Source organism: Sorex fumeus, unplaced genomic scaffold (genome assembly GCF_029834395.1).
Source record: "Sorex fumeus unplaced genomic scaffold, SorFum_2.1 ptg000122l, whole genome shotgun sequence".
Taxonomy (NCBI): domain Eukaryota; kingdom Metazoa; phylum Chordata; class Mammalia; order Eulipotyphla; family Soricidae; genus Sorex; species Sorex fumeus.
In genome coordinates this window covers 2,272,676-2,299,392 of record NW_026606179.1, presented here as the reverse complement: position 1 = coordinate 2,299,392, position 26,717 = coordinate 2,272,676, and the positions used below count along the sequence as shown (strand labels likewise).

Sequence of the window (26,717 nt, the reverse complement as noted above, 5' to 3'; positions counted from 1 at the left end):
CCTCTTACTATTCTTATTTTCATTTTCCCCTCCCTGTTTGTTGTTCGATGACCAAGCCAACACCTGTGCACTGGTTGTGGTACTTGTGCACTTTGGTTCTGGTGCTCACGCACACTCCTTACTGTTGGTACAGGAGCAGCGGGTGGGTCTCTGCTCGTCCTGATTCCCAGGTTTTTCAATATTTTCAAGAGTGAAAACATTGAAAAGAAAAGATGCCCAGACTCAGAGTTGGAAAGTAGCAAAGTTTATAAGAAAGCAGAAAGGAAAGGGAGAGGAACTCCCTGCATGGAGGAACTTAGTACAAGACTAGGTTAACTATGGCTCTTTTTTGTGTTTGTTTGTTTTTTTTTTTTAAATAGGAAAAGTGGGTCTTTGTGTTACAGAGAATACAGGAAAGTTAAAGATAAGCGTTTTCCTGTAGACCCTTTTATTTATTTATTATTTAATTTTAAATGGAGAGTGGGCTCTTTGTGTTTCTTATCAATTGCCAAGTGTTACAGAGGGTGCCAGGATCTACCAGATCCTAGTCTGGCCATTTGCTGTAGCTGTTTCCCATTATCTGAGCCTCCGTGGCAGCCTAAGTTCTGGGGCAGAATTTTATGTGGGACAATTGTTTAGCTCCCTGTTAATCAGAAAGAGCCCAGGGACTGCTCAGAGCATCTGGCAAGGGGAAGCTGAGGCTTCCTCTTTCCCTGTGATACCAGGAACCCAAGTGGCAGAGCTTCCTGGGCTGCACTTGGCACATGGGGCAGGTCGTGGTTCCTGCTCCTGTCCTCATGCCCGAAGGACCCAGGCTCGGGGGTCCCCTGCTCCCTTTATCCTGAGCCTGGAGAACCTTTTGAAGAACCATGGGAAAACATATTACTTGAGTCCTGGCCATGTGTACCGCCTTCGCTTCGTAACTTCTTTTCCTAAACTTTAAGTAGTGGGAAATCAGGGGTAGACAAAGCTCCAAGGAACTGGAAGTTGTTTGCTTTTTAAAGGAAGGTAACCACTGTGTCTATCTGGAATATTTCCTTTTCGGTATCAACTCAGCCAAGCATGACTATAGATTTCAGATGGTTAGAATGATTGGAGTACAGTCTGTAAGGAGGCTGAAATCACACCAGCACTTGAGAGATGAGTCTGTGGTTGATTCTTGATGTCTGCCAGGGTTTGGAAACAGAAGGTGGTGGTTAACATACTTGCTTTCCTTGAACCTATATCAACCCGAAGTGTTCCTTTATCGGAAACCTGAACCAAGAACCTCACCACTTTCCTAGTGTGTTGTTCCAAAGGGGAGCCGGAAGTGTAGTACAAGATTTGAGGCACCTGCCTTGTGCGCCACCAAGTACAGTCTGATCCTTGCACTTCTGATGGTCCCCAGAGCGCTGCTAGGAGTGATCCCTGGCACAGAGCCAGAATTGGCCCAAAATAAAATATTCAAATTGATGATTCAAATTCATAACAAAATTATAGGGCTAAAGTCACTAACAAGTCACCTCAATTCATTTTCTGCTTTCCTTTTTTATTTTTTTTCTTAGTATCTGTCTTTATACCTTCATTTCAGTTCTGTTGTATTGATCTTTTATTTAGTGGCTGTCAGTTGCTACAATTCTAGTTTCTTGTTATCTCGGACATCTGTAGTTATTGTTTCTCTTTCAGAACAGATTTCTCTGCCTTCAATCCATGTGGCACATGGCTATCAGATTTAATACCTAAAATCCAAATTGAATTCTGCTATGTCCCGTCTTTTTAAAGCTCTAGTGTTTTCTCTGTCCACTCCTTGACCTGGCCTTGGAGCTGCTGACCAATCGCCTCCAGCAACTTCCCCAGCCTCCCTCCCACTCTCCTTCTCTCTCTCTGTGTGTGTGTCTCTGGCTCTCTCTGTGTCTCTGTTCTCTGTCTCTCTCTCTCTCTATTCCTCTCTCTGTCTCTGTCTCTGTTTCTCTCTTCCTCCTTCTCTCTGTGTCTCTCTCTCTGTCTCTGTCTCTCTTTGTCTCTTCCTCTCTCTGTCTCCATCTCTCTCTTCCTCCCTCCCTCTCTCTCTCTGTGTCTCTGCTCTCTCTGCTCTCTCTGTTTCTTTCTCTTCCTCCCTCTCTTTGTCTCTCTCTCTGTCTCTCTTCATCTCTCTCTTCCTCCCTTTCTCTCTGTCTCCCTCTGTATCTCTCCCTCCCTGTCTCGCTCTCTTTTTTCTCTCTCTTTCCCCTCCACTCCCCTCTCCTTTCTTTTCTCTCTCTTTTTCTCTCATATACATTAGACTTCTAGTTCCATGCCCTTGTGGGGTTTTTTGTTTGTTTTGGGGCCACACCTGACAGTGCTCAGGGCTTACTCCTGTCACTGTGCTGAAGTATCACTCCTGGCAGGGCCAGGGACTATATGGGGTGCCGGGGATCAAAGTCCGGCCCCATGCAAGGCAAAGGCTCTAGCATGTACTCTATACAGCTCTCTCCTGCCCCCCGCCTCTGTCCCTGCCTTTCCTGCCCGCTTCTCCCAGCAGCTCCCACAGAAAACTGGCGCTTGTGCCAGTGTGAGTCTTCCCTAATATCTTGAGCTCAAGCTCAAGCTCCCACCTATTTTATGTACTCCTTGGGGCAAGACTCAAAGTGTTCTGTCCAGGATCTAGCTCTGAACGTGCGACCAGGGGGTGCCTATCAAACTTTTGTCAGAGAAATATGTGGTGGGTCCTTAGATCCTTTATGGGGCACGCTGAGAATCGGCCTCTCGCTGCAGGAATCACCCTCAGTCCTGAGGACTCTCTTTGCCCACCTTGAGTGGCTTGGGGGGTAGTAATACTTCTCTCCCTCAGGGCCCCCCATCTTTTGGAGGGCCATGAGTGTGCAGAAGGGTCCCTCTGTCCTCCGCCTCCCAGCCCCTCCTTAAGAATGAGCCCAGCTATGTGGCACCATAATTTGGGGACCTCCGTTAAGTCCCCAGTCCCCGTTCTAGTCGCATCCTTTGCTCTGTCACCACAGACCTGGGCACCAACAGCGTCAGTGGCACCCTCAGCTCCCTCCAACAGTGCAACAATTCCCGGGACGGCTTTGACATGTTCGCACAGACGAGAGGGAACTCCTTGGCCGAGCAACGAAAGACGTATGTGGGACCCTGGCTGCGACTCAAGGAAGATATGGGGCGGGGGCGGGGGTAGAAACTGATCCCTGCCGGGTGACAGGCCAGCACAGAGACCAGGTCCCAGTCTAATATGACGACCAAGAGCTCTAATATGAGGCAGTGAGGGCCTGCCAGTAGATGCAGGTGCTGGCCTAGGGCCCCCTCACCCCCACCCCCTCGCCCTCCTCGGAGCTGGCTGGAGCTGGGTTTCTCCTGGAGGTCACAGGAGAGACTGTGCTCTGCCCCCACGCTGAGCTGAGCTGCAGCAATCGCCCTATCTAGGGAGGACGTGGGGGGAGGTGGGGAAGCCAGAGTAGCCCTGAAATGACTTCCTGTAGCTAGACTCTCCTGCCCAGGGCAGGCAGAGATTTAGAGATTTTCCTGACGGCAGCCTGGCCAGGATGAGCCATGCGGAACCGAAGGAGTTAATTCCCAGGTTAGGAAACCCCTCGCAGCCAAGGCAGGCTCCAGCCTGTGTCCTGAGCTTGCTCGGCCCAATTCCCTGTCTAAGCAGCACTTGCCTCTCCCTTTCCCAGGGGCTGGCCTCTCTGTGGCTCCCACTTCCTGAGTCCCTCACTTCGGACTCAGTGGGTTGACCTGAAACCCAAGGCTCCCAGCAGGCTTAGCTGGCAAAACTGCTTGCTCTGAAGTCTGCCAGCCAACATAAGATGTCAGGGCACAGGGAAGGCAGCTCCCGGAAGCCACGGCAGCCTCACCCCAGACCCAGAGACGCCTCTCTTCTCAAGTGCCTCCCTGGCTGCTGCTTTCAAATAAAAATGACTATTCCTTTGTCTTGATTTTGCCCCTCCCTCTGACTGTTTAGGGGCACTTTTGACCTTATGTCTCTGAGCATTAGTGAGTCCCAGTATCGTTATTCAAGAAAGGGCCCATAGAGAAACCGCTGTGACCCAGAGCCCAGAGGAAATAGGCGTCTGAGCCAGTGCTGGACCCCAGGGCTCCCGGTGCCCACTCTGGCGGCGGCTTTAATCTCCGCCTGAGCACCAAGGCCCCAAGAAATGTCTTTCCAAGTATGTGTGAGATGCCTGGCGAGAAGGTGAGGACAGGACGCCACCCCACCTCTCACGGCCACTGGAGGAGATGACCGTGCCCGTGCTGTGTCTCCAGGGTGACCTACGAGGACCCCCAGGCTGTCTCAGGATTGGCATCTGCGCTAGACAGTCGGAAGCAGAACTCCGAAGCGGTAGGTCTTGAAGTCTGTTCTTGTGCCTGGAGTCCTCTCCTGGGAAGGGTGGCAGTTTGGGAAGGGCACTTGCCTTGCACGTGGCCGACCCGGGTTCAATCCCCGGCATCCCATCTGATCCCCCAAGCACTGCCAGGAGTAATTCCTGAGTGCAAAGCCAGGAGTAATCCCTGAGCATTGCTGGGTGTGACCCAAAAAGAAAAAAAAAAAAAAAAGACTTGCCGGGTCTGAAATATTGTGGCGCACATGAGACCAAATAGTGATTCTAGGGCTGGAGCAGTAGGACTGTGGGGAGGGCACTTGCCTTGCCTGCGGCAGGCCCAGGCTCAGTTCCCGGTATCCCCTAGGCACCCCTAAGCCTACCAGGAGCGATTCCCTGAGTGTGGAGCCAGGAGTAATCTCTGAGCACTGCTGTATGTGGCCCCAAAAAAGTGACTCTATGAGGAAAATGCTGATCTGAGCCCCTCTACTGATCATCTGTGGCTTGCCTCGTGAAGCAGCTTCGCCCCCTTTAGAAGGTGGTTGATCAGGGTTTGACTGGGGTCTGTCGCTGGACTATGGGAGGCGCCTGGGGGACACCTGGGGGTTTCTGGGAAGCTGTGTTGGAGGAACAGCACAGAGGCAGAGAGGTGTGTGGAAGTAGAGGATAGCACTGAGTGGAGACCCCCAAACCCAGCCGTGGTTTCTGGGAGATTTGAGATCGCCGAGGAGGGAAGGACTGGTATCTGACCCCTTTGGGGACACTGTTCCTCCTGCTCATCTAGGACACACGAGGCAGTGTGAAGGAAAGTGTGTCTGCGCAGGCAGGCAGAGAGGTGCGCTTACAGCAGCCTCTGCACTCCTATTACTCCTTTGGGGGCCCCCACGCTGAGCTGGAAGGAGCAGTGCTCATCTGTCACTAAACCAGGAGGTTGCCTTAGCCACGTGCTAATTGTCAGCCTCCGGCGGCTGTCCAGCTGGGCGAGGGTGAGAGTCAGGACCGCCAACTCGCCGGGACCGTGCCTCTCCGCACTGGCCACCAGGGGGCACAGCAGAGCCAGTCGTGCTGCCTCGGCTTCCTAGCACCCTGCAGCTCCCGGGAGGCGGGGCGGTGCCCACTGAGCCGAGGACTGGGTCTCCCAGATGGATGCAGTGCAGTGGCTCTGTCCTACCTCTTACTCAGGACGCCTTTCCGCCCACACGGGTAGCGGCTAGTGGGGAGAAGAGAGGGTGAGGCAGGAGGCTGCAGCCAGGCCGGCCTTGTTTGCTTCTGAGTCTGCCTCCAGGGCCAGCCCCTCTCCATGCTGGGCTTGTCCTCCCGCACCTCTGCCCTTATCACTGTACCCAGGCCCGGCCCAAGCCCAGGAGATGTGGCTGGCCTCCTGCCCTTTAGCCTTTGGGTGCGTGGCCTGGCCCCGCTCCCTGCATTCAAAGGTCTTGATGACATCAACATGTTTCCCACTTGGTGGTAAATAGATTGCTTTTTGGCAGGGCAGTGGGGTAGGGAATAAGGGTTCCTGTTGTGTGTCTGTGTGTCTGTGTCTCTTTCTGTGTGTGTATGAACGTCTGTGTCTTTGTGGGTATGTGGGGGTGCGTTCATGAGTGGTTGTGTCAGTGTATCTGAGCTTGTGTGTGTCTGTGTGTCTCAGTCTGTCTGTGTGTGTTGGTCTATATGTAGTCTGTGTACACACACACACACACACACACACACACACACACTTAATCACGTGGCCCTTCCAGCTATTCCTTCAGGTAACATTGTTCCATATCCTGACTCAGACTGACCTGGAGTGAAAGCTGGGCCGGGAGAAAATAAGAGAACAATAGAGGGGGAGGGGCGCTGGACTAGCCTACCTTGGTGTGAGCAACCTCGGGAACCAGTCCCTTCAGAATTCACAAAAAGGCAGTATCCTGGGATTTGGCGGTTCATTACGAGTTTAGAGAAACAGCACAGAGGTTAACGGAGGAGAAAAAGAAGCTGGGTGGGGGGAGGAAAACGGACAGGTAGCTTTGTGCGAAACTGGTTCTTTGGAAAGCTGGCCTCAGAGACGCTGCCCTGGCGCCTTGCCCTCACGGGGAGTTCCCGACTATCAGGGAGCCGTGGCAGAGAACATGTTCTCCTGTCAGAATCCTTGTCACTAAACTTCTTTTCTCTTTTGCAGGCAGGTAAGGGGGCCTGTGCCGGAGGGGGTCGGGGGTGTGGGGGGCCGGGCGGGGGATGGGGCGGCAGGCACTGTGGGCAGCGGACGCGTCTTCCCTGCCCGGCCAGCGAGCAGCTCTCAGCCGGGGCTTTTCTGCTTCCACGATATGTACTGTTGCCGTCTTTATCGTGGGTCTCGCTGTGACTTTTCTTTCTGGGACTTTTCTGTCCTCGGCCCAGAAGAGAGGTAAAGGAGGGGACTATGACCTGGAGCCCATAGACAGCTGGCTCATGGCCCAAGGAATGGTGAGAGGTCACCAGCTGAGCCAAGTCCCCTGTCCACCCCAGCGCTTCCCTGTGTCACCTGCTGCGCCTTGTGAGTCAGACAGTACAAGGCATTCTCTCTCCTCTGACCGGGCCAAATTTCCCTCTTGTTTTTGTATAACCTGTAAGCCAAAGGCTTCCCGCCTGAGAAGTACCTTCTCCGACTTCTTGCTGAGGTCCATGGCCCTGGACCTTTCCCACACAAACTCATCTGGGACATTTGCAGAGTGGGGGAGGCCCCGCCCTCCTTTTACTGTCTCTGGAGCTCTGGGCAGTATTCACTTTTCCAGGACGAGCACAAGGGACTGTGGCTGTGGTGCGGGGAGGCGGGGCCGCCTCGGGAGGACGCACGGGAGCATCTGGCAGCAGGAGAGGCCACCTCGGCCCAGGGTCTGTGAGCTTGGCAGCCCTCAGCTCCAGGGGTAGAGGATGTCCTTTACCCGTGACCCCGTTCTCCCAGAAGGGTGTGAGACTTCTAAACACACAACGCGGCAGGGACAGAATGAGGGGACGCCAAAGGGCTTGAACATCTCTGCGGCCAGGTCCCCACCCCCTCCCATCAGAGGCCCTGAATCTGGCGCTGAGAGGGGATGACCTCTAGTGAGACCCCAGCCTTCCCGTGTGTGTTTGGTGGGGGGCGCAGGAAAGGCAATCAGGGCCGAGGAAGGAGCCCACCAGCAGTGAAGCCTGACTCCTCTCTGGCCGCTGAGCCAGGCCGTGGCTGAGGGCAGACCCCCGCTGGCAGCCCGGGAAGTTGCTTCCTGAGCAAGGCGTGGCCAGCTCCCGGGCTCCTGGGACCATCAGAGGGGGCAAGAGGTAGCTCTCTGCCACCTATCATGGAGCTGGTCACCTTTGCCCCCACTCAGGTGGGGCTGGCCCTTGCTCCCTGCCATGCAGCAGGAGCTCTGTCTCTGATTCCACACGGACCCCCATGCCACGGTGAGGAGCACAGGCTGCCTGGGCCCGCAGATGCTTGGGAGAGGCTGGGGCTGGTGGTCTTCGAGCCAGCATGCTCGAGACCAGGTTTGCTCCATCTCCAAACTGGGAGAATCCAGCCAAGTGTCCTTGTGCCTGTTAGTCCTGAAAAAAAGGATACAGTCCACGCAAACCACCCTTCCGTGTGGCCGTGGCAGCGGGTGGTGGCACCTGCCTCTGCTCCTCCAGCTGCCCACCCTCTGCCCCGGCCTCTGAGAGCTCCAGTCTGCCTCCCGAAGAGAAGCCCAACTAACTGCTAACCTGGTGTCTCACTGCCTCACCACCGTGTTGTGCCTTTTAAACAGTGTCTATTAACTGCCTTGCCTGATTTTCCAAAGCATAGAAACCCCTCTCCTACCCGACCTCCAAGTACAGATTCTTTACTTGGAAACTTTTTGAACTCTGGAGGGCCTTTGGACTATTCTCAGGATGGGGGCAGACTTGCAGTAGGTCTGCTGCTCCTCTGGAGATAGCGCACTGAGTGACAGAGCACTGGCTGGCACTGGGGATAGAGTGGGGAGCTGCCCCGGGGAACGGGGCTGTGGCAGATGGGCCTCAGCTCTCTGCAGACTCTCAGTACTGGCATGCCCAACAGCAGAGCTAACAGGACCAGGTTTATTACCAGCTGAAGAGAAGGATGTCTGGAGGCTGCGCTGACCTCCCCCCGCCATCCCCCCTCCCCCCACCCCAAAGCCTATTGCCTTTCCTGGCTGCTGGTCAGAGAGGTGTGTCTTCCATATGCCAGCAAGCCAGGGAAGTACCAGTGGGAGCGCAGAAGTCACCGCAAGACACCTGTAGAAATAGTACAACAGGGAAGGCCTCACCTTGCACACAGCTGGGTTGGGTTCGATCCCTGACACCACATATGGTTACTGGGCTGAGCCCAGCCAGAAGTGATTCCTGAGCACAGAGCCAGGAGTAAGCCCTGAGCACTGCCAAGTATGCCCACACCCAAAAAAGAAGTTACAGAAAGACAGAAGTATGCAGGTCAAGAGTCAGCTGCTTCCCAGCATCAGGCTCTCTGACACGGGAAGAGGCAAACCTCCAGCAACCCTGAGGACAGTGCTGCCTTGGACTGCATCTGGGGTATGCCTCTCCCTGCTCCCCAAGGCCCCTGCCTCTGTCTGCAGCCGCAGCAGCTAAATCCCCCTCTGCTCATAGCAAACTTGGCCCCAAAGATGCCCCTTTCTGTTTGGATCTGAAGGTGGAGCGGGCTGGTCTGGCCTCAGGTACACTGTCCAGCTTTTCGGCTAAGTGGAGTAGTTTTAGGTTCTGCTCTTAATTGGAGGTACTCAGGACCTTTGTTTTCTATTCTGTACATCTCCTTCTCCCTTTCTCTCTCCCTCCTCCAATTCACACTCCTCTTCAGGCCCCTGGGACCAGCCTTGAGCTTGGTTCATTGTCCCAGAAGATGCTGGACTCTGCATCTCGGCCTCACGGGGGTCAGCTGAGCCAGCCCTGCTTTGACAGATGAGACCCGTTCAGCCTCCCAGGGGCCTGTGGTGTGCCCCGGGCCTTGTGGGTCCAACTTTGCCTTCTTCAGGCAAACCCTTTTATCAGCCGATAGCAGTGTTGCCTTTCAAGTTTCGTTTGTTCCTTCTTACAGAGCAGTGCACGTGCTTAGTCTGATAGCCCCTCATAACTCCAGGGAACTTTACCCCATATAATATTCCAGACACTGACTTACCGGGGAAGGAGGCTGCTGTAGATAAGGTATGTGTCCAGACCCAACACCTGTCTGATGTCACAGAAACTCCATTAATAACCCACACCCCAGGGGCTCACGGAGCCACACACTGCTCCTGCCATACCGTCAGGAGCCTGTCCCAGGCATCTCTGTCCTCCCTGCACTTCTGGATTAGAAAGTAGAAACACCAGCCTTGGAGTTCAAGGATGGGGACTCCTGCCAGGTAGAAGCTAAAGCAACCTGCTCATCCCCTTATTTCACAGGGGAAACAACGAGTGAGGAAACGGGAAACCGAGGCCAACAATTGCTTGGCCCAGGTGCCCGCCTCGCTCTTCCCAAAGCTATGAGGCCTCCCGGGGCAGTAGAGGATTGGCAGTGTCTGGGTGAAACAGCAGATCCAGAAAAATGGACTTGTCTCAGGTCCTGCCCCTGTGGGGGGCTGCGCCTTCCAGTCAGTCCTGGCCTGGCCCCCTCCCTCCTCGGCAGCTCTCTGAGTCCATCTATCTGCACACTGCTTACTGGAAAATATCTCCAAGAAGGGGGAAAACTGTTCCTGTGATCCAGCTCCTGGGTGGTTTGGTTTGGTCTGTTGGAAGAGGAAGGAATTTCTCAATTGTTGGTGTTGATTTTCTGAACATGCTGGCTTTCAGGGCAATCCTCCAAGAAGTGAGGGGCAGACTTCTTTATTATTATTTTTTTAATAGTAACAAAAATTTAGAAGCCGTACCTGAAAGTTTAAGGCTCCTTACCCCTTAATTGCTTTTCTCAAACTTTTGCCACATGCTGAGGGTGTCGTCCAAGTGATCACGGACCAAGGCTGGGTATGTCTGAGTGACTGACTCAGCATGGCCCTCAGCAGCTCCTGCTGTCTGTCGCGGGGAACATTTTCTCTATGGAGCTGTGGCTGGCTTTCTAAGCCTTTGCTCTGGGAACTGAGCATGACACACGTCCTCTCAGGCCAGGCATTCCGGCTTCAGAGTATCCAGGTAATGAAAATTGACATCTCCTGTCTTGGGGAGTGTCGAGGCAGCCATCCCGCCCAGGGAGTGTGAAATGAGTAGCTTGCCCGCACGTGCTGCTACTGTCTTTGTGCTTTCCTCATCACATTGCCACAGAACCCGACCATCCTGCTTCTGGGTCCTGTCTGAAGACAAGGAAATCATTTTCAATATTTCCCCATCACAATGAAGTAGAGGCTGGCCTGAAGCTAACCCTCCGTCATCTGTGCTTCTGTGTGACTTCAGGGAGAGTTGAACTCCTTGTAGATCTTCATTTTAACTTTTGTTTTGGTTTTGTTTTATGGTTTGGGGACCACGCCTGGCTGTTCTCGGAGCTTATCTTGACTCTGCACTCAGGATTCACTGAGCACAATGCCTAACTAGAGCCAGGGTCTAACCCACTGTCCTATCTCTTGGACCCATTTTAACACTCTTCCATCCCCAGAAAGACAAAGAATTTAAATAGCACCCATGAGGCCAGAGAGACAGTACAAAGGTTAAGGCACTTGACCTTGCATGCAGCCAATCCTGGTTTGATCCCAGTATGGCATATGATACCCTGAGTATCACCAAGGGTGACTCCTGAGTACAGAACAAGGAGTCAGCCCCGAGCACAGCCACATGTGGCCCCAAATCAAGAAATAAAATGTCATGTGTGCACATACACAGACATGCACGCGCGCACACACATGACAGAAACATTCCATGTAGATTTCTTGGAGTCTGGATGAGGACAACTGGCAAGTCCAGGGCCTGGAGAAAAGCTCAATTCTGCATTTCCTCTGAGCCCAGACACTGCCTCCAACTGACAGGGAGTGTGCCAGGCTTTGGGAGAATCTAGACACCAGTTCAACACATAGGCAGGTTGGGTCCTTCCTCCTGCACCCCAAACCCCAAAGCAGCACATTCCCACCTGCAGGAGTGGGCTGTCGCATTAGATCCAGGCTGGTGATAGGCAATCTCTGCTCTTTCCTGTCTTCCTTTTCCTTCTCGAGGTAATTCTCGTTTTCAGATTTGGCAGACATTAAGGTTCACTACTTATTTTAACTTTATTCTCATCCTAGATGGTGACACTGGAGTGAACCCAACCACATACAAATTCAGGGCTGGCAATTTTTCTAGAAACAGTGAACTTGTGAGTGAGTTCCTCAGAGGGGCTTCCCAAAGCCAGTCAGGGGAGGAGGCATATAAGCTGGGTTCTCAGGAACCAGCATTTCCTTAATGTGTGGAGTTAAAGGTTAAAGGTGGCCTTTACTCCTCACATGTGTCTGATGCTCAGACCTAAAGCTGAATGCCTTATTCAGAATTTCTGCCCCACAAGTCTGGGCTCCAAGTCTGTATCTTCTTTTGCTTGAGGGCCCAGCCCATTCCCAGCTGTTCCTCAACTCTCAGCAGAATTTCTTTTCTTTGTTGAAGCCCAGCCCAGGCCCTGAAAGCTGGGAAGACAGGAAGTGATGGCCTTCAAGAGTTGCTTTGGGATTTTAAAGGGACACAGAGATGACTAAAGCCCAGCAGTCCCTTTTTGTCATCAAAGCCCTGTTTTCTTACCCTATTCCTGTGGTGATGAAAAGTCCCTGGATCCTGTCAGCCCAGCCACACCCAGGCCCGGGGGCTGCTGCCCTCCTCTCCCTTAGGAATGTCCATTTTGACATGTGTTCCCTGAGCAAACTAAGCCCAGCTCTCCCAGGCTGGCTCTGCTGACTGCCTGAGCACCCGAGGGGAAACGGGGCCCACCACCAGCTCCCCGAGTCACCCCAGGGAGGGGACTGGTCTCCACCATCAGCAGGTCACAATATTTTCAAGTTTGGGAAAAATAAATAAATAAAAGTCTTCCTGCTTATTTTAACTGTCTTCTTACCCCGAATTGTGAAGTCGCGGGTGAAGCCTGCTCTCGAGGCGTGCAGGCGACTTTTCTAGAAATAGCCCTGCTCTTCCGACTGGCAGGAGCGAGGCGTTGAGAGGCGCCTGTAGGAGCAGTGCGTCCCTCAGCTTAGAAGGGCCTGCTCGGCAGTGCTGAGCCACGAGAGACCCCACGCCCGAGGACTGACAGATGTAGTCAAAAAGTTCTCCATGGCAAGAATGCGTGCTGCGCCCGTCTCCCTGCACCCCTGCCCGCCGGCTCCCCCCCCACCCCCCACCCCCCGCTCCATCTCCTGCTGCCATCGCTCCGTTGGCTGCCTTGTGTGCCCGCACCTGCTGTGCCAATCGTGGTTTTTGTTTGTTTTTGCTTTGTACGTTTCTTGTTTCATTTGGGGGTTGCTTTTGACAATTTCTTTTGTTCCGGTGTTCTGTCTCCCCTTGCCTGGCTGTGTGGGGTGCCTGGCCTGCCGCTTGCCGCCTCCATAGATCCCCGTTGCTCAGCCCTCTGTCATGGACGACATTGAGGTGTGGCTCAGGACGGACCTGGTGAGACTCGACTTTTATCTTGTGTGTGTGTGTGTGTGTGTGTGTGTGTGTGGCCGGGCGGAGGGGGCGGAGGGGGGTGTGGGGAAAGCCAGTGGCCCTTCAGAGGACATGCCTCTGGGCGCACCTGCAGGCCCAGGCCGGAGTGGGCACTGGAGGAGAGACAGGAGGGTGTGGCCCAGTTCCTGAAAGCCAGTTTCACACCCCGCATTCCCTCCGACACAGCTGAGCGTGGAGCTCACTGCAGAGGTGAGAGTGGCCTGTGCCCAGCGGGCCCGGCCCTCAGCAGCTCCCAAGGCCTCAGTGGCCTGAGTCTGAGTCCGTCCAAGCAGGCTCCAAAAGCATGCGCTTGTTTCTGTTTAGGGCCCTGTGTGCTGGGTTTTTGGTTTGGGCTTGTTTTGGGGGTGGGAGTTGCAAGGTTTGGGATGTTTTTGTTTGTTTTGGGTGATTTTTTTTTTGGTTACCATTTCTTTTTCTTTTTAAATTTAATTATGAAGTGTATACAGTGGGTCTAGTTTTTTTTTTTTCTTTTTAAAATCATCATTTCCCCTTCCCTAGTATCTTGTGGTATCTTTGATTTAAAGGAATCTGGGGGTGGAGCAGGAGCATGGAAGAATAGTCCAGGAAAGGCGCTGACCTTGCATGCAGCCCACCTGGGTTCTATCCGTGGCACCCCTTATAGTCCCATAAGCCCAACAGGTGTGGTCTCTGAGCTTAGAGCCAGGAATAAGCTCTAAGCAATGCCAGGTGTGGTCCCAAAACTAAAATAAATCAATAAAAGAAACTTAGGATCTGCCTCGCATGTGTGAGGCCCTGGATTCAATCCATAGCACCACAAAAATAAAAGCAAAAGAACCTCGGGGCTGGGGCAGAGAGACAACTCAAGGGACTGGTGCTCATGCTGTGCATATGGTGGGCCCCAGTTGTGTCCCCAGTACCACTCAGTCCCCTGAGCACTGCCAGGAGCAAGCCCCCAGCACCAAGCTGGGAGTGACCTCGGGAACCACCAACCTAGAAGGGCCCACCCCTTCCCGACATCCACACCCATACACACACACAAAAAAAAAAAAAAGAACCACAGGCAGGGGAGATGACTCAAAGGGTCCCGGTGTCACCCAGTGTGACCTGCCAGCCCTGCCCATCATGCAGGAGCAGCCCTGTCACAGGCCCGCACAGCAGACCCAGAATTGCTGAGGGTGACTCTAAGTGCCCACACACAGCCAGAGACCCCCTCTAACGTTTTCCTTTAACTTGGGGGCAGAGTACAACAGCAAGTAGGGCTCTGCCTTGCATGCAGTCAACCTGGGTTTGATCCCTGGAACCCATGTGACCCCCGAGCCTTGCCAGGCATGACCCTTGAGCACAGAGCCAGGCACCTCACGGGCGTGCTGCCCCCCAGTTTTTTTCCTTTAATTGATGACAACAAATAAAAGAACCCAGAGACTATTGTTTCTCTTCTCGGGGCGAGGGCAGAACAGTGAGGGTGCCACGCGGCTGGCCCTGAGAAAGTGGAGCTGCAGGCTCCCACTTCCCCAAGAACTTGCTCTCTGCAGCCTCCAGCCTGTCCGGATGGACCAGGTACAGGCAAGAAGGAAACCCGCCATGAGCTCTTTCTCAAAGGGATGCCTAGAAAATAAGTTGCTTCTTTCTTAGCTGCAAAGCAGGAGGGACCAAGGCTCACACGTCACACGGGGATCCTATGATCCAAAAAGAGGGAGAGTGGGGGCCAGAGTGATAGCACAGTGGGGACGGTGTTTGCTTTGCATGTGGCCAACCTGGGTTTGATCCCCGGCATCCCCTATGGTTCACTCGTGCACTACCAGGAGTTAATTTCTGAGTGCAGAGCCAGGAGTAACCCCCTGAGCATCACTGGGTGTGACCCAAAAATAAATAAAACTTGGATTATTAAAAAAATAATAAAATTTTAAAATGGGATTAATTCTTATTTTAAAAAAAAGGAAGGGGGAGACTGGGGTTGGAGCAATAGTACAGAAGGGAGGGCATTTGCTTGGCACGCATCCAACCCGAGTTCGAACCCTGTCACCCTATATGGTCACCCCAGCCCACCAGCAGCAGTTTCTAAGTACAGAGCCAAGAGTAAGGCCTGAGCGTAGCTGCTTGTGGCTTGTGGCTCCAAAACAGACAGTGGGGAGACTTCCAGAGCAGGACACAAGTTGGTGGCAGAACCAGGAAGGAAGTCAGTCTCCTGACCCAGCCCAGGGTCTCTCTCTGCCTCCCCACACAGCATCAGCAGTGCATCCCTACACCCCAAGCAGTCCCAGGACGAGGAGTGAGCACTGGGTTCTCCTAACAAGGTGCAGTCTGGGACTGGAGACAGCACAGCAGCGAGGGTGCTTGCCTTAGAGCCACCCGACATTTGATCCCCATCAGGAGTGACCCCTGAGGCAGGAGTAAGCCCTGAGTATCCCCAGGTGTGACCCCAAAACAAAAGCAAGCCAACCCAAACAAAGCGCAATCTGACCACCCAGCCTCCCGGCCTCAGCACAGGAGGAGGCTCCTGCCCTGCTGTGCCAACACAGCTGTGTGTGGAGCACAACTTGTGGGGCATAAGGAGAGTGTCACAGGGACACCTCCACTGCCAAGCATGGACTGGCATCAGGCCCTTGCCCTGGACTTCCCACCCTGCCCTTCCCGGCCTCCTGCCCATATCACGGGTATTGATCACCTGAGAGCCCGGGCCGGCCAGGCCAGCCGTCAGAGCAGGCCCTCCTGCACACGGAGCCCACTGCACCTTTTCTTGACTTTCCTGTCTGGCCCTTCCAGAAGATGGAAGCCATTTTTGTTTCTTTTTGTTTTCTTTTGAAAAAGTGTGTCGGAAAATATCATAGAACTGGGGAAGGAGAAGTGGGGAGCTTTGCGGTCCTACAGGCTCCCCGGGGGGGGGGGGCGGCGGTGCTCCATGGGTGGGCTCTAATGCACTCTCTCTCTCCCCCCCACAGAAGGGCGATGACCCAGAAGAGGGAGTCACCAGTGAAGGTATGACCTAGGCCCCTCTCCACCGTTTTCTGCTTGTACCCCAAGCATGGGGGGAGGCCCATTAGCTGGCGCCCGGCCATCAGAGCATCTCCTGGTGCCAGCCTGTGCCAGGACTTTGGCTCTGCCGCACCGAGGCCTCCAGCTAACAAGGAAAGTGATAGACCTGATGACAGTGGGTGCAGATCGCTGTCTTGGGCTAGCATGCCCTCCGACCAGCAGCGCCCTGTTCCAAATGCTCAATCCAGGGGAGGGAGGAGGCAGGCCTGCAGCCAGCGGTCAGCCCACTTCCTGCCACCTCCCTTTTGGGGCACCACTGAATGGTGGGGAAGTTTCTGTCACAGACTTCCCACTTGCCGCCCTTCCACTACACCTCCCACCTCTCCCCACCGCCTCTGCTCAGACCCCTTGCTGGTGGGGAAGCCGCACAGGAGGTTCCAGCTCTCTGCCCTGCCCAGTGCTGAGCTAAAACTGGAGCAGCTCCAGGGTCAGAGAAAAAATACAGTCGGTGAGGTACTCGCCTTGCAAACAGCCAAGCTGGGCTTGATCCTGGACCCTCTGCCGTCCCTCAAGCGCTGTCAGGAGTGACCCCTGAGCACAGAACTGGGAGTGACCCCTGAGCATTGATGGGTGTGGCCCAGAACCCAAAATAAACAAAGACTGGAACAGCTCCAGGTCAGCCGTCAGGCAGCAATCAATGCCCGGCACAGTGGTGTTTCCAGAACCTTCTCTGTAGGAGGGAAGGCTGCCCCGCCGTGGCCCAGGGCCTCCCAGAGCTGGGAGAAGGAGGAAGCAGAGGTCTCTCCAGGAGCAGAGCACCCCATGCACCCGACTCTGCTCGCTGCTCCCCGCCCTTCCTACCTCCCTCCTGGCAGGTGACCCAGAGGAGAGTGGCAGGGTGAGACGGGCATCTGGGCGGCCTGCAAGGGGGCAGAGGGCCTGACTGCCTACCAACCCCGCCCTTGTTTTGGTTTTGTGTTGCAGAGTTTGATAAATTCCTGGAAGAAAGAGCCAAAGCTGCTGAAATGGTTCCCAACCTCCCCTCCCCACCTGCGGAGGCCCCAGTCCCGGCGTCCACCCCTTCCGGCCGGAAGAAGCCCGAGCGCTCAGATGATGCCCTCTTCGCCCTGTGAGCTGTGCTGTGGCTCGGCTCCCCACACAGCAGGTCGCCCCCACCTCACGCCAGGCACTGGCCGCTCCTCCCTCCCAGCCCCCCACAGTCCTGTGCTGCTGTGTCTCCTTGGAAATGCCACTGTGTTTGCCCCCAGGCCTCCCCCTGCTCAGAAGGCTTCAGCCACTTCCCTCCCCAGGGTGCAGGGGTGAGGTGCTGCAGCCAGAGGCCCAGCCCGCTCTACCCTCCTGCCCCACAGCCACCTCTGCCCACCTGCTTTCGGGGAAGAGTGAGTGGGGGCTCGGCCTCAGGCAGGGCAGACCCGGGGACCGTTTTCTTAGCAGACCTTTGGACTGACTTCTGGGCCTTGCGCACAGAGGAGCATCAGGTCTGGCCCTTCCCGTGTCCCTGCCTCTGCCCGACCCCCGGACCCTCTGCTCCAGGAAGGACTTGTCTGCAGCCGCAGCCCCGGGCTCCCTGATGCATTTTACCTACAGCACTTTAGAAGGCTGGGTGGGGGTGTGGGGGGTGGCCACGGTTAGGGTCTCTCATCTACTTTCTTTATCTCTCCATCACTCAACTGCTAGCCCAATCCCAGGCCCCCGCAGGCTCGGGCCCTCGTGGGTAGGGACAGCACCGAGGGCAGCTGGTTGGCATGCTCACATGGTTGGCCTGCGGAGGGTGGGTGGGAGGACACTCTCAGGGGGAAGCTCTGCAGGGTCCATGCATGCTCTGCTTGGCACTGAGGCCTGGCCTGGGGCAGCCTGGGAACCTCTCCAGGCCTGGCAGGACCCGGGTAGGTGACTAATGGAGAGAGGCCAGAGCCACATGGAGCCTAGTTCCTGGTTGCGAGGGCCTGGAGCTGTGCTCACGGCCTGGACTTCTCCAGGCCACCATTTGCACCCTCTCTCCAGCTAAGTCTAGGCCAAGCAGTTGGGGTCTGGGGACTCCTGTCCCTGGGTGTCAGGTGTGTCCCCCGGCCAAGGACACCACGTGCGTGGCTGCAGCTCCCGAACCCCTCTTGCCTGGCCTCGCCCTCAGAAGCAGCGGCAGTCTCAGTGGGCCGCCTCGGACAAACACGCATCCTCAGGGTCCAGGTCTACATTCCCACGGGCACTCCACGAGGCCCCTTGGCCCAGCCAGCCATGCCCCGGTCTCGCACCGATGACCCAGTGCAGCAGCCCATGCCACAGAGGTGGGCCTCACTTGGGCCTGACGTGTGCAGGGCCAAGCTCCGAGCCAGGGAGAGTCATGCTGGCCAGCAGTTTGCCCACCCCGAGCCTCGTGCCCATCTGGCACAGCAGGAACGGCTGCACGCCGTCTGTCGACCAGCTGGGGTTGTCACACTTCAGATCTCAGACGACACCCCCGAACTCCCCTTCGGAGGGTGCCCACCCAATGGTGCCCTGCCCTGGGCAGCCTCTGCCCCACGCTCCCCGTCAGCCAGCCCAGCCTCTCGTTCCCCAGGACGGGCCTCGACGTCAGCCTGAATGCTGATGCTCGAGGTGAGCTGGCTTGACGTGGCCGGGGGAGAGGCCAGGCTGACTCATCACCCCCGAGCCCCCAGATGGTACGCCAGCCCGTTCTCTGACAGGGTTCTTGAAGGGCGTGGGCCTTTCCCAGCTGACCGGAGCAGACTAACTGGCGGACAGCTGGGCTGTGGCGGGGCAGCCCGAGCAGAAGGCCCGCATCCTCCCCACATGGCGAAGGGGGAGTCCCTGCTAGAGCGGCAGCCGGAAGGGTCTGAGGGGAGAGATACTTCAGGGGGCAGCGGGTGACGCAGAGGCCCAGTCAGAGCTGCCCCGCACCCCAGTGTGCCAGCCCGTGCTGGCGGACTCCGGGGGCTGGCAGGAAGCCACTGGCCCACACAGAGGAGTGTCACCTGCCTTCCCAGTTGGGGCCGCCCGCGGAGGCTCTCAAGTGCTTCCTGCTCAGACACGTGTACAGAGGCAGCCCGCCCCAACCCGGCTGGGGGACCCTTGAGTCTTGTGCAGGAAGAAGCAGGTGCAGGCCAGGTACTCTTGAGGAGGCTCTGTGCAGCCCTTCTGGATGGCCTTTCTGGGCCTCTGGCTCCCGGTGCCCTCTGGGGCGTGCAGCCCATACTGCCTGGTTAGGAAATGGCCTGACCCCCGCTTGGACCCCCAGGAGAGTGAGACCCTCTGAGCCACCCAACTCTCCCCGAGTGTTAGACATCACAGATACAGTATGTACTTAATTACACTAAATTATTGCTGGGACTCCTTATAAGCACTAATTATACCTGATTAGAGGTTAAAATATTTATTTTGTCAAAATATTTTCTTGGGGATGTGTTTAACCTTTCCTGTGTTCATTGTATGTGGGATTACAAACGAGCCTCTCTCCTGCTACCCCTGTGGGCAGGGGCAGCAGGGACTGGCGTTGTGCATGTTTGACCCAGGGGGTTGGGGCAGACAGCGGCCTGGGGCCAGCCTGCCCCCACCCAGAGCGTGTACGTGGCCCCCCTCGGCACTGAGCAGGGAGCACCACTACCCTCCTCAGTGTGCCTGGGACAGGGGTCTAATGGAAAAGTTTCGTGCTGCCCCGGGGCTCGAGGAGGAAGTGATTTGTCTGTCTTCTGTCCTGTCTTCAGTGTGAATGACCATGCTGTCTGCTGGACCCTGTCTCAGCATCTGTCCTTCCCTCCTCTCCCGGGACCCAGAGCTGAGAGTTGGGAGGCTGGCTAGGACAATGCACCCCAGAACCAACCCCTGTGAGGACAGCCTCCACAGCCTCCCCTCCGTCTGCTCTTAGTAGGACATATGGGCCCTTCCCCCCATTCTTCTACCATCAGCGCCATAGCCAAGCTGCGTACCCAGGAAATGACCCCTGTGGTACCAGCCTCTCCTAGTGCCCTTTCCTGTCTATGGGGGGGGGTCCAAGCTGGGCATCCCCTACAGCTGCCAGCCAGCCCTGCCTCTGTGTCTGCGGCCACTGCTTCTCTCTGTTTAGAGCCTCCAGGCTCCTCTGGAGAAAGGGGCATGCGATATTTATTTCTGAAAGTTTGCACTTCATTCATAAGTGTTCTCAGGATTGTCGGGGGCTGCTGAGAAGAGAGTGTGTTGTGTTTGTTGTCTGGTTGTCCCGGTCTGGTGTCTGTCATTGTCATGCAGTTCTGTGGGCAGAGCCGGCGGGTTCTGGGCAGGGTCAGTGCCCTTGGTCTCCTTCACACACTGGCTCTCCGTCCAGACGCCGGCTTCCTAGCGTGGGTTCTTGCATGTAAAATACTCCATGATAAATAAACACGCGAACCAACCACTCCTGTGTGCTGTGTCATGGCTGTACCTGCCCAAAGAGCCTGCAGAGGGCAAGGTCCATGTGCTTGAAGACGCTTGCTTCTGGGGAGTCCTGTCTCGCGGCCCCCAGGCCAGGCAGCCTGAGCAGACCCTTGCCTGACCCGGAAAGTCTGGGCTGGGAGACACTTCCGTTGCTGTCCCTACTGGCGCCATCCTCAGTCACAGTCCTGTGGGCACTGCTGGCTTCAGCCGCTAAGCCTGCCCACACCACCTGCCTCATTGCCTGAGCAGGGGTGTTTATGCTTTCTTAGATCGTCACCCTGTTTTTAACCTGAGAAATTTTGCAGGGGGGTGAATCACACCCAGCAGTGCTCAGGACTTACTCCTGACTTTGCACTCAGTCTCAGAAATTACTCCTGGCAGTGCTCAGGGGACCATTGGTATGCTGGGGATTGTACCGGAGTCAGCCATGCACAAGGCAAACGCCCTACCCTCTATACTATTGCCTGAGAAACATTTATGTGATTTCAGAATATACATTAGATATACAAATCAGATATTTACTAGAATAAATTTATCTTAAACACATTTGGGGTTTTTTTTTCTGGTTTTGTTTGTTTTATTTTGGGGCTGTTCCAAGCTGTACTCAGGTCTTACTTCTGGCTCTGTATTCAGGGATCACTACTGGTGAGGCTTGGGGGACCATATGAGATGATGGGATCTAACCCAGGTCAGCTACATGAAAGGAAAATCCCCTACCTCTGTACTATCAACCCCTAAAACACATTTTTGTGACCCCCTTGTTTTGTTACACAACCCCAGATGGGGGTGTCAACCCACCAGGGGTTCTGGGGTCCCCCGAACTTCCCTGAAAAACCTGTGCCTGGCACTGAACTTGAGAGCTGTTTCTCCAACCCACCTTCACCCCTACTCACCCCTGCTCACAATAGTGAGATAGAATTCACACAGTGCACATTTCATCTATTAAAATTTAGGGTTTTTTTATTTTTATGTAATTAACCATGATCTGCAAGTTATTGATAGTTTGGTTTTAGGCATAAAATATTCGGACACCAAGCCCACCACCAGTGTCACCTTCCCTCCACCAGAGCTGCTCCCTCCTGCCCCTCCCTCCCACACCTGCCATCCCGACAGGCACGGTTCAGAATCCTGTGGTTGTCATTTAGCTCTCCTGCTTCAGTGCCATAGCATGCTCTGAATGGAAGACTGTAGAACTCTCTCACATCACCATGACAGCCAGCGCCCCTCACCCCTCACCCCCATTCCTTTCCCTTCTCTTCTTCCTTCCCCCCTTTATATCTTTCCTTCTCAATACTTCTCCTCCCTAAACTCTGGGGCCAAGGCTGATGTAGACATCCCTTTCACTACATTATGCTTTCATGTACAGTTATTCTATAAACCACAGGTTAAAATGGCAGGGCCAGGACCATGCAGCCCGCGGGCCTTCTAAAGCCCAGGAAATCCTGTGTCTGGCCCTTGTCCATGATGAGACAGAAAAGCCTCTCCTCACTGCCCACGGCCTGTCTGCCTGTGTTGTACAGTCCACGGATGAGGCTATAAATATCCAAATGGCCCTTGGCAGGTAAAAAAAAAATTACCCATTATTGATTTGAAGTATACAATTAAGTAGCTTTGGTGTATTCCCAGAATTTCATACTCATCACCACAATCAATTTTAGACCTTTTTTTGGGGGGGTGGAGGAGCACATCTGGAGCTGGTAGTGTTCGGGACTTACTTCTGGCTCTGCGTTCAGAGATCAGTCCTGGTGGGGCTCAGGGGACCATATGGGGTTCCTGGAATTGAACCTGGATTGACCGCATCCAAGGAAAATGTCCAACCTGCTGTACTGTTGGCCCTGGAATTTTTTTTTTCTTTCTTTCTTTCTTTCTTTCTTTCTTTCTTTCTTTCTTTCTTCTTTCTCCTTTGATTTTGGGACCACACCTGGCGGTGCTCAGGTCTCCCCTAACTCCATGCTTAGGAGTGACCCCGCACAGGAGCCCTTGCAGTGCTAGGGATTGAACCTTTGAGCTGTTACCACTCCTCACTGCAGCCTCAATTTTGGAACATTTTCATTACTCCCAAAAGAAAACCCAGCTCTTCCAGAACACGTACACCCTCCCAGCCTTCGTTCCCTTGGAAAGAAGCATCTCTCCTTTCTACTTCCTGCCCTGGGAGGTGGCATTTGAGAACTCCCAGAAGCAAATCCAAAGCCACAGGGCCTCTTGAGGACTGAATTTGATGCTGGCAACTCTGAGAAGCTGGGAGAAACTGGGCGTCCCTTAACTCCTTCACCACCCCCTTCACCTCAGAGTTTGAAGGTGGATCTCAAACGGGAGTGGACTCATCAAGCCTCCAGGCATAGATGGATTAAATGCAGGGACATCTGCTCAGCTGCTCCCATGCAGATGCAGAGGCAGACCTGGGAAGAGCGGCACACTTGCCTCAGGCGGCTGCCCCAGGGAGCAGCACTGAGCGAGCAGTCACCAGCCTGAAGCAGATAAGTGGGCAGGAAGGATGCAGGGAAGGCTGCATCTAGCATAGCAGCCTCATGGGGCTGCTCTGCCTGTTGACACAGGTGGGGACCATGACCACAGGGCACACAGGATGTGGACAGCTCATGTCAACGGGGCAAGCACCCCACTCACCTTCATTGACTCATTGCCTGCATGTACACTAGGACCCAAGTTGCAGTGAGGTGTAAGGAAAGGTCCCTACACCAAGGGGGAATGGGAGCGGCCCTCCAGGATGGGGACCCGCACTCTCTGGTCCCTGAGGATAGACAGGTATTCCCTCCCTGGACCGGACACTGTGAATCCCAAAGAAAACCCGGCCCTGTGGGGGTGAGCTGGTGAAACCCCTTGGCCTTGCCAGGACTCCTACTGTGCTGGTGCTTTCAGTCAGTATTCCTGAGAGCCTGAAGGGTGCCTGCCGGAAGGGGCAGCTTGAGTCCCACCATTGGGGAGCTCACAATCTGATTCCCAGAATCAAGGACACGTGCAGGCAGGAAGCTCTGGAGCCCTCTTCAGAAGCTGCAGGGCGGGAAGGCCCTGGCGGGGGTGGGTGGGGGGAAGCAATGTGTCCGGAACTCACCAGCCACAGGACAGGAGGAAAGCCATGAAATGCTGACTCAGCCCAGCAATCTCTTGGCCACTGGCGAGCACTGGCCAAGCTCCGTTTCCACAGGACATTAATAAGTGTCCAAAGAAGGAACTTCAGGTAGAAATTTGAGAAATACTGGAGTTAAGCAGCTTCAAGTCCTGAGCACTACCAGGCATGACCCTTACCACCTCACCCCCACACCCCCCAGAGAGGGTGGTTGGTGGCCTTAGAGTCCTTTGGAGATGAGAAGTTGGCACTTTTTGTTTGGGCCCACACCAGGTGATTGCTATGGGTTACTCCTGACTCAGGGGTCTCCTGGCAGTGTTCAGGGGACTCTGTGGTGCTGAGGATCAAACCCAAACCACCCATGTGCCAAGCAGGTGCTTGGATTTCCTTCCTGGAGTTCAGGCCTGGCTGGACGCAGGTGCTGAGGGCTTGGGTGGGGAAGTGGCTCTGTTCCCTCCGGGTTCTGCCTCACCTGTGGGACTGAGGGTAGCCTCATGGAGGCTCCAGGCTGCCATGCTGCCAGCAGAGCCAAGGTCCTCCCTGCCCCAGCACAAGCCCAGAAGCACTCCCCAAGGAGCCAGGCTGCTCGCAGAGAGAGGATGAAGCCGGGTAGACACCGGCAGCGGTCACTGCGATGTGGATGGAGAGAGTTGGACATGGGAGAGGCCCAGCTGGGAGCACAGGTGGGGATGGAAACCTTCTGCTCTCCGTGCTCCCTCCACTCACTCCTCAGAGCCCCAAGAGGAGTGACCTTCCAGCTGCAGCTTCTGTCCCCAGAGACTGGGAGTGCTGAGGTCCCTGTCATGGCTCCCTCACCCCACTGAGACACCTGAAGAGAATCGGCTTCAACCCACCCCTTCCCAAGAAAAGGGTCTCCTCTGGCTCCAGGTGAGGCCGCTGGCGTGGGGGTTGACGGGTGGCGGCAGCGTTCTTGAATGGCCACGAGTCAGCCAGAAACTGCAGTTTATTTCAGAGATGTCCTTGCTGGTTCCTGCTGGGCAGCCGCCCCCCTCCCCCCCCCCACCCCCCACAGTGGGCAGCAGCACTGCTCTCAGCACAGGGAACCGGGACTCTCCTGAATCTAAGTGGACAAAGCCCTTGATGTCATATCCTTCCCACCCATGCCCACTCCCAGAGCACCCTGCCAGGAGCTGCAAGCTGCACTGTAGGCCCCTGATTAAGTCATGTCCCCTCTGGTCTTTATGATCCTCTGTGTCAAATGAGATTGTGGGTGGCAAACTGTGGGAGTGCTTGCTGGGCATTGGATTATTTCTAAATAAGTGGGCGAGGTATGATACCCAAGGACCGATGGCACTAAGGGAGCTCACAGCCCTAAAGGGACACCCAATCTTTCAGCTCAGCCTTGCTCAAAAGTCCTGTTTTGGGTGTAGGGGTATTGGGCCACATCCTCTGGTACTCAGGGGATACTCCTGGTTCAGTGCTCAGGAATCACTCCTGGCAGTGCTCAGGGACCATATACAGGGCTGGGGATCAAACGTGTTGGACAAGGCAGATGCCTTAATCACCATATTATCTCTCTAGTCCCTTAATAGTCTCTTTGTGGGGAGTGGGAGGAATGGGGAAAGGGGTTAGGCCACACCCAGCAGTGTTCAGGCTTACTCCTGGCTTTGTGCTTAGGGATCACTCCTGGAGCGCTCAGGGAACCATATCAGGTGTCAGGGATTGATCCTGGGTCCATGCATGTAAGCCAAAATGCCTTGCCAGCTGTACTGTCTCAGCCTGATATCTTTTAGCTATACCTGGCTTTCCCCTGAATAGCTTGTTAGCACTAGTAGGAGAGATTTTTCACCACCACTGCACTCTTCCTGTGAGCCCACTCACTGCACAGCCATCTTTGGAGTTCAGGTGGCCCTTGTGGAGGGTTTACTGAGTGAGTCTTTTTTTTTTTCTTTTTGGGTCACACTCGGTGATGCTCAGGTGTTATTCCTGGCTTCCTGGCTCTATACTCAGGAATCACTCCTGGCGGTGCTCAGGCGACCACATGGGATGCTGGGAATTGAACTTGAGTCTGCCGCGTGTAAGGCAAATACCCTACCCGCCGAGCTACGGGTCCAGCCCCTACTGAGTGAGTGTTGATGTCCCTGAAGGTGCCCTCCTGGGCAAAACTGACCCGGAGAGGCTAAAGAGAGAGCGAAAAACAACTTGCCTGGCATACAGCAGAGGCCAGCCTGAAAATGAGAACACAGACTTATCTAGGGCTTGAATCATCGGTGTCAATCAACATCTGGTTCCAGTAGCTCCAGATGAAGAAAGGGGGACAAAGTGGGGGAGGGATTCAGAGCCCTCACCTGCTGACTGCTTGGCAGGTGGGCAGGTGCCATTTTAGCTACTGAAGAAATGGAAGATCCACGGGGCAAGCAGGGGCGCTCCAGAAATACGAAAGAGGTCTCAACGTCCAGGGTGGTCTAGCCCGCAACAATGGCAACTCCCAGCCCCTCCACCCACTAGCTGGAGTCCACCGCACAGCAGGGCAGCGGCCTCGGGAGGGCTGGGAACCCACCAAAGGTGGGGCGCGGGGCGCGAGCATCTAGCGCCCGGCTGGCACCGGGATCGCGCAGGAGCCGAACTGGGAGGTCGTTGCAGCGGGACTCCCAGGCGGGGCCGTCCCGCGCGCCCCGCCCCGTGCCCGGAACGCACACCTGGCCGCCGTCCCAGCCAGGTGTCTGGCCCCGAGGCCCCGTGCCAGAGCCTGCCCGGCTGGCCCTGGGGGCCCAGACCCTGCTCGGCCAGCCCGCCCCGCGGCCCCTCGCCCTCCTCCCGCACCCCGCCCGGTCGAACCGGCGCGGCGCGCATGTGACCCGGGCCCGCTCCCGGAGCTGCGGCTGACGCCGAGTCACCCCATCGCGCCCGGGCGCCCATTCGCTGCCGCGGCCGGGGGCGGGGCGAGCCTGGCCCGCGCCCCAACTCCCCCGGGTACCGCGGCCGCCCGCCCGCCCCGCACACCGCCGGGGCCCGACGCAGCCGGGCCGGGCAGCGGCGCCGGGCTCCTGGGCGAGTGACGTCACCTCCGGGTCTCAGTGCCTCACCTGTGCAATGGGAAGACTCGCGCGGTGCTCCCGGACTGTCGGGCTCAGCACCAACAGCGCCCGCTGCGCCGGGCTGGGACCCCGGCCCCGCAGAGCCCAGGCCACATGGCTGTGGGCACTCTCATCTCCTCAGCCCCGAGGGGTCTGAGAGGCTAGTTGCGGGAGTTGGGAGGGGCGCCCTCCAGGTCTGAGGGAGAGGGGCCAGACGAAGAAAAAGATTCCTTTGAAATGGATTTTACCATATCCCTAGCCTCATGGGAGTGCTTCTCTTTCAACTGGCATCACCCTCTTTCATGGGGTGCATATCCAACACGTTTGAGATTTTTTCCTTATTCTTATTCTTGTTTTGGTTTGTTTCCCAAGCCCTGGTCAGGAGACTCAGAG

General features: G+C 55.6%; 1 protein-coding gene across 5 annotated transcripts in view; it reads left to right on the top strand.

Moving 5' to 3' along the window:
• Positions 1 to 20,179, top strand: part of TOM1L2 (target of myb1 like 2 membrane trafficking protein) — a 152,381-nt gene extending 132,202 nt beyond the window's left edge. For 2 of the 5 annotated variants that reach the window (XM_056136910.1, XM_056136906.1), the window contains 6 exons: positions 2,955 to 3,075; positions 4,219 to 4,294; positions 6,654 to 6,719; positions 12,744 to 12,803; positions 15,761 to 15,797; positions 16,779 to 20,179. In XM_056136910.1, the coding sequence (XP_055992885.1) occupies positions 2,955 to 3,075; positions 4,219 to 4,294; positions 6,654 to 6,719; positions 12,744 to 12,803; positions 15,761 to 15,797; positions 16,779 to 16,927 (509 nt within the window). In that variant the 3' untranslated portion in view covers positions 16,928 to 20,179. The remainder of the gene's footprint in view (positions 1 to 2,954; positions 3,076 to 4,218; positions 4,295 to 6,653; positions 6,720 to 12,743; positions 12,804 to 15,760; positions 15,798 to 16,778) is intronic. The other 3 variants (XM_056136907.1, XM_056136908.1, XM_056136909.1) reach the window with 3 other exon arrangements.
• The last annotated feature ends 6,538 nt before the right edge of the window (positions 20,180 to 26,717 follow it).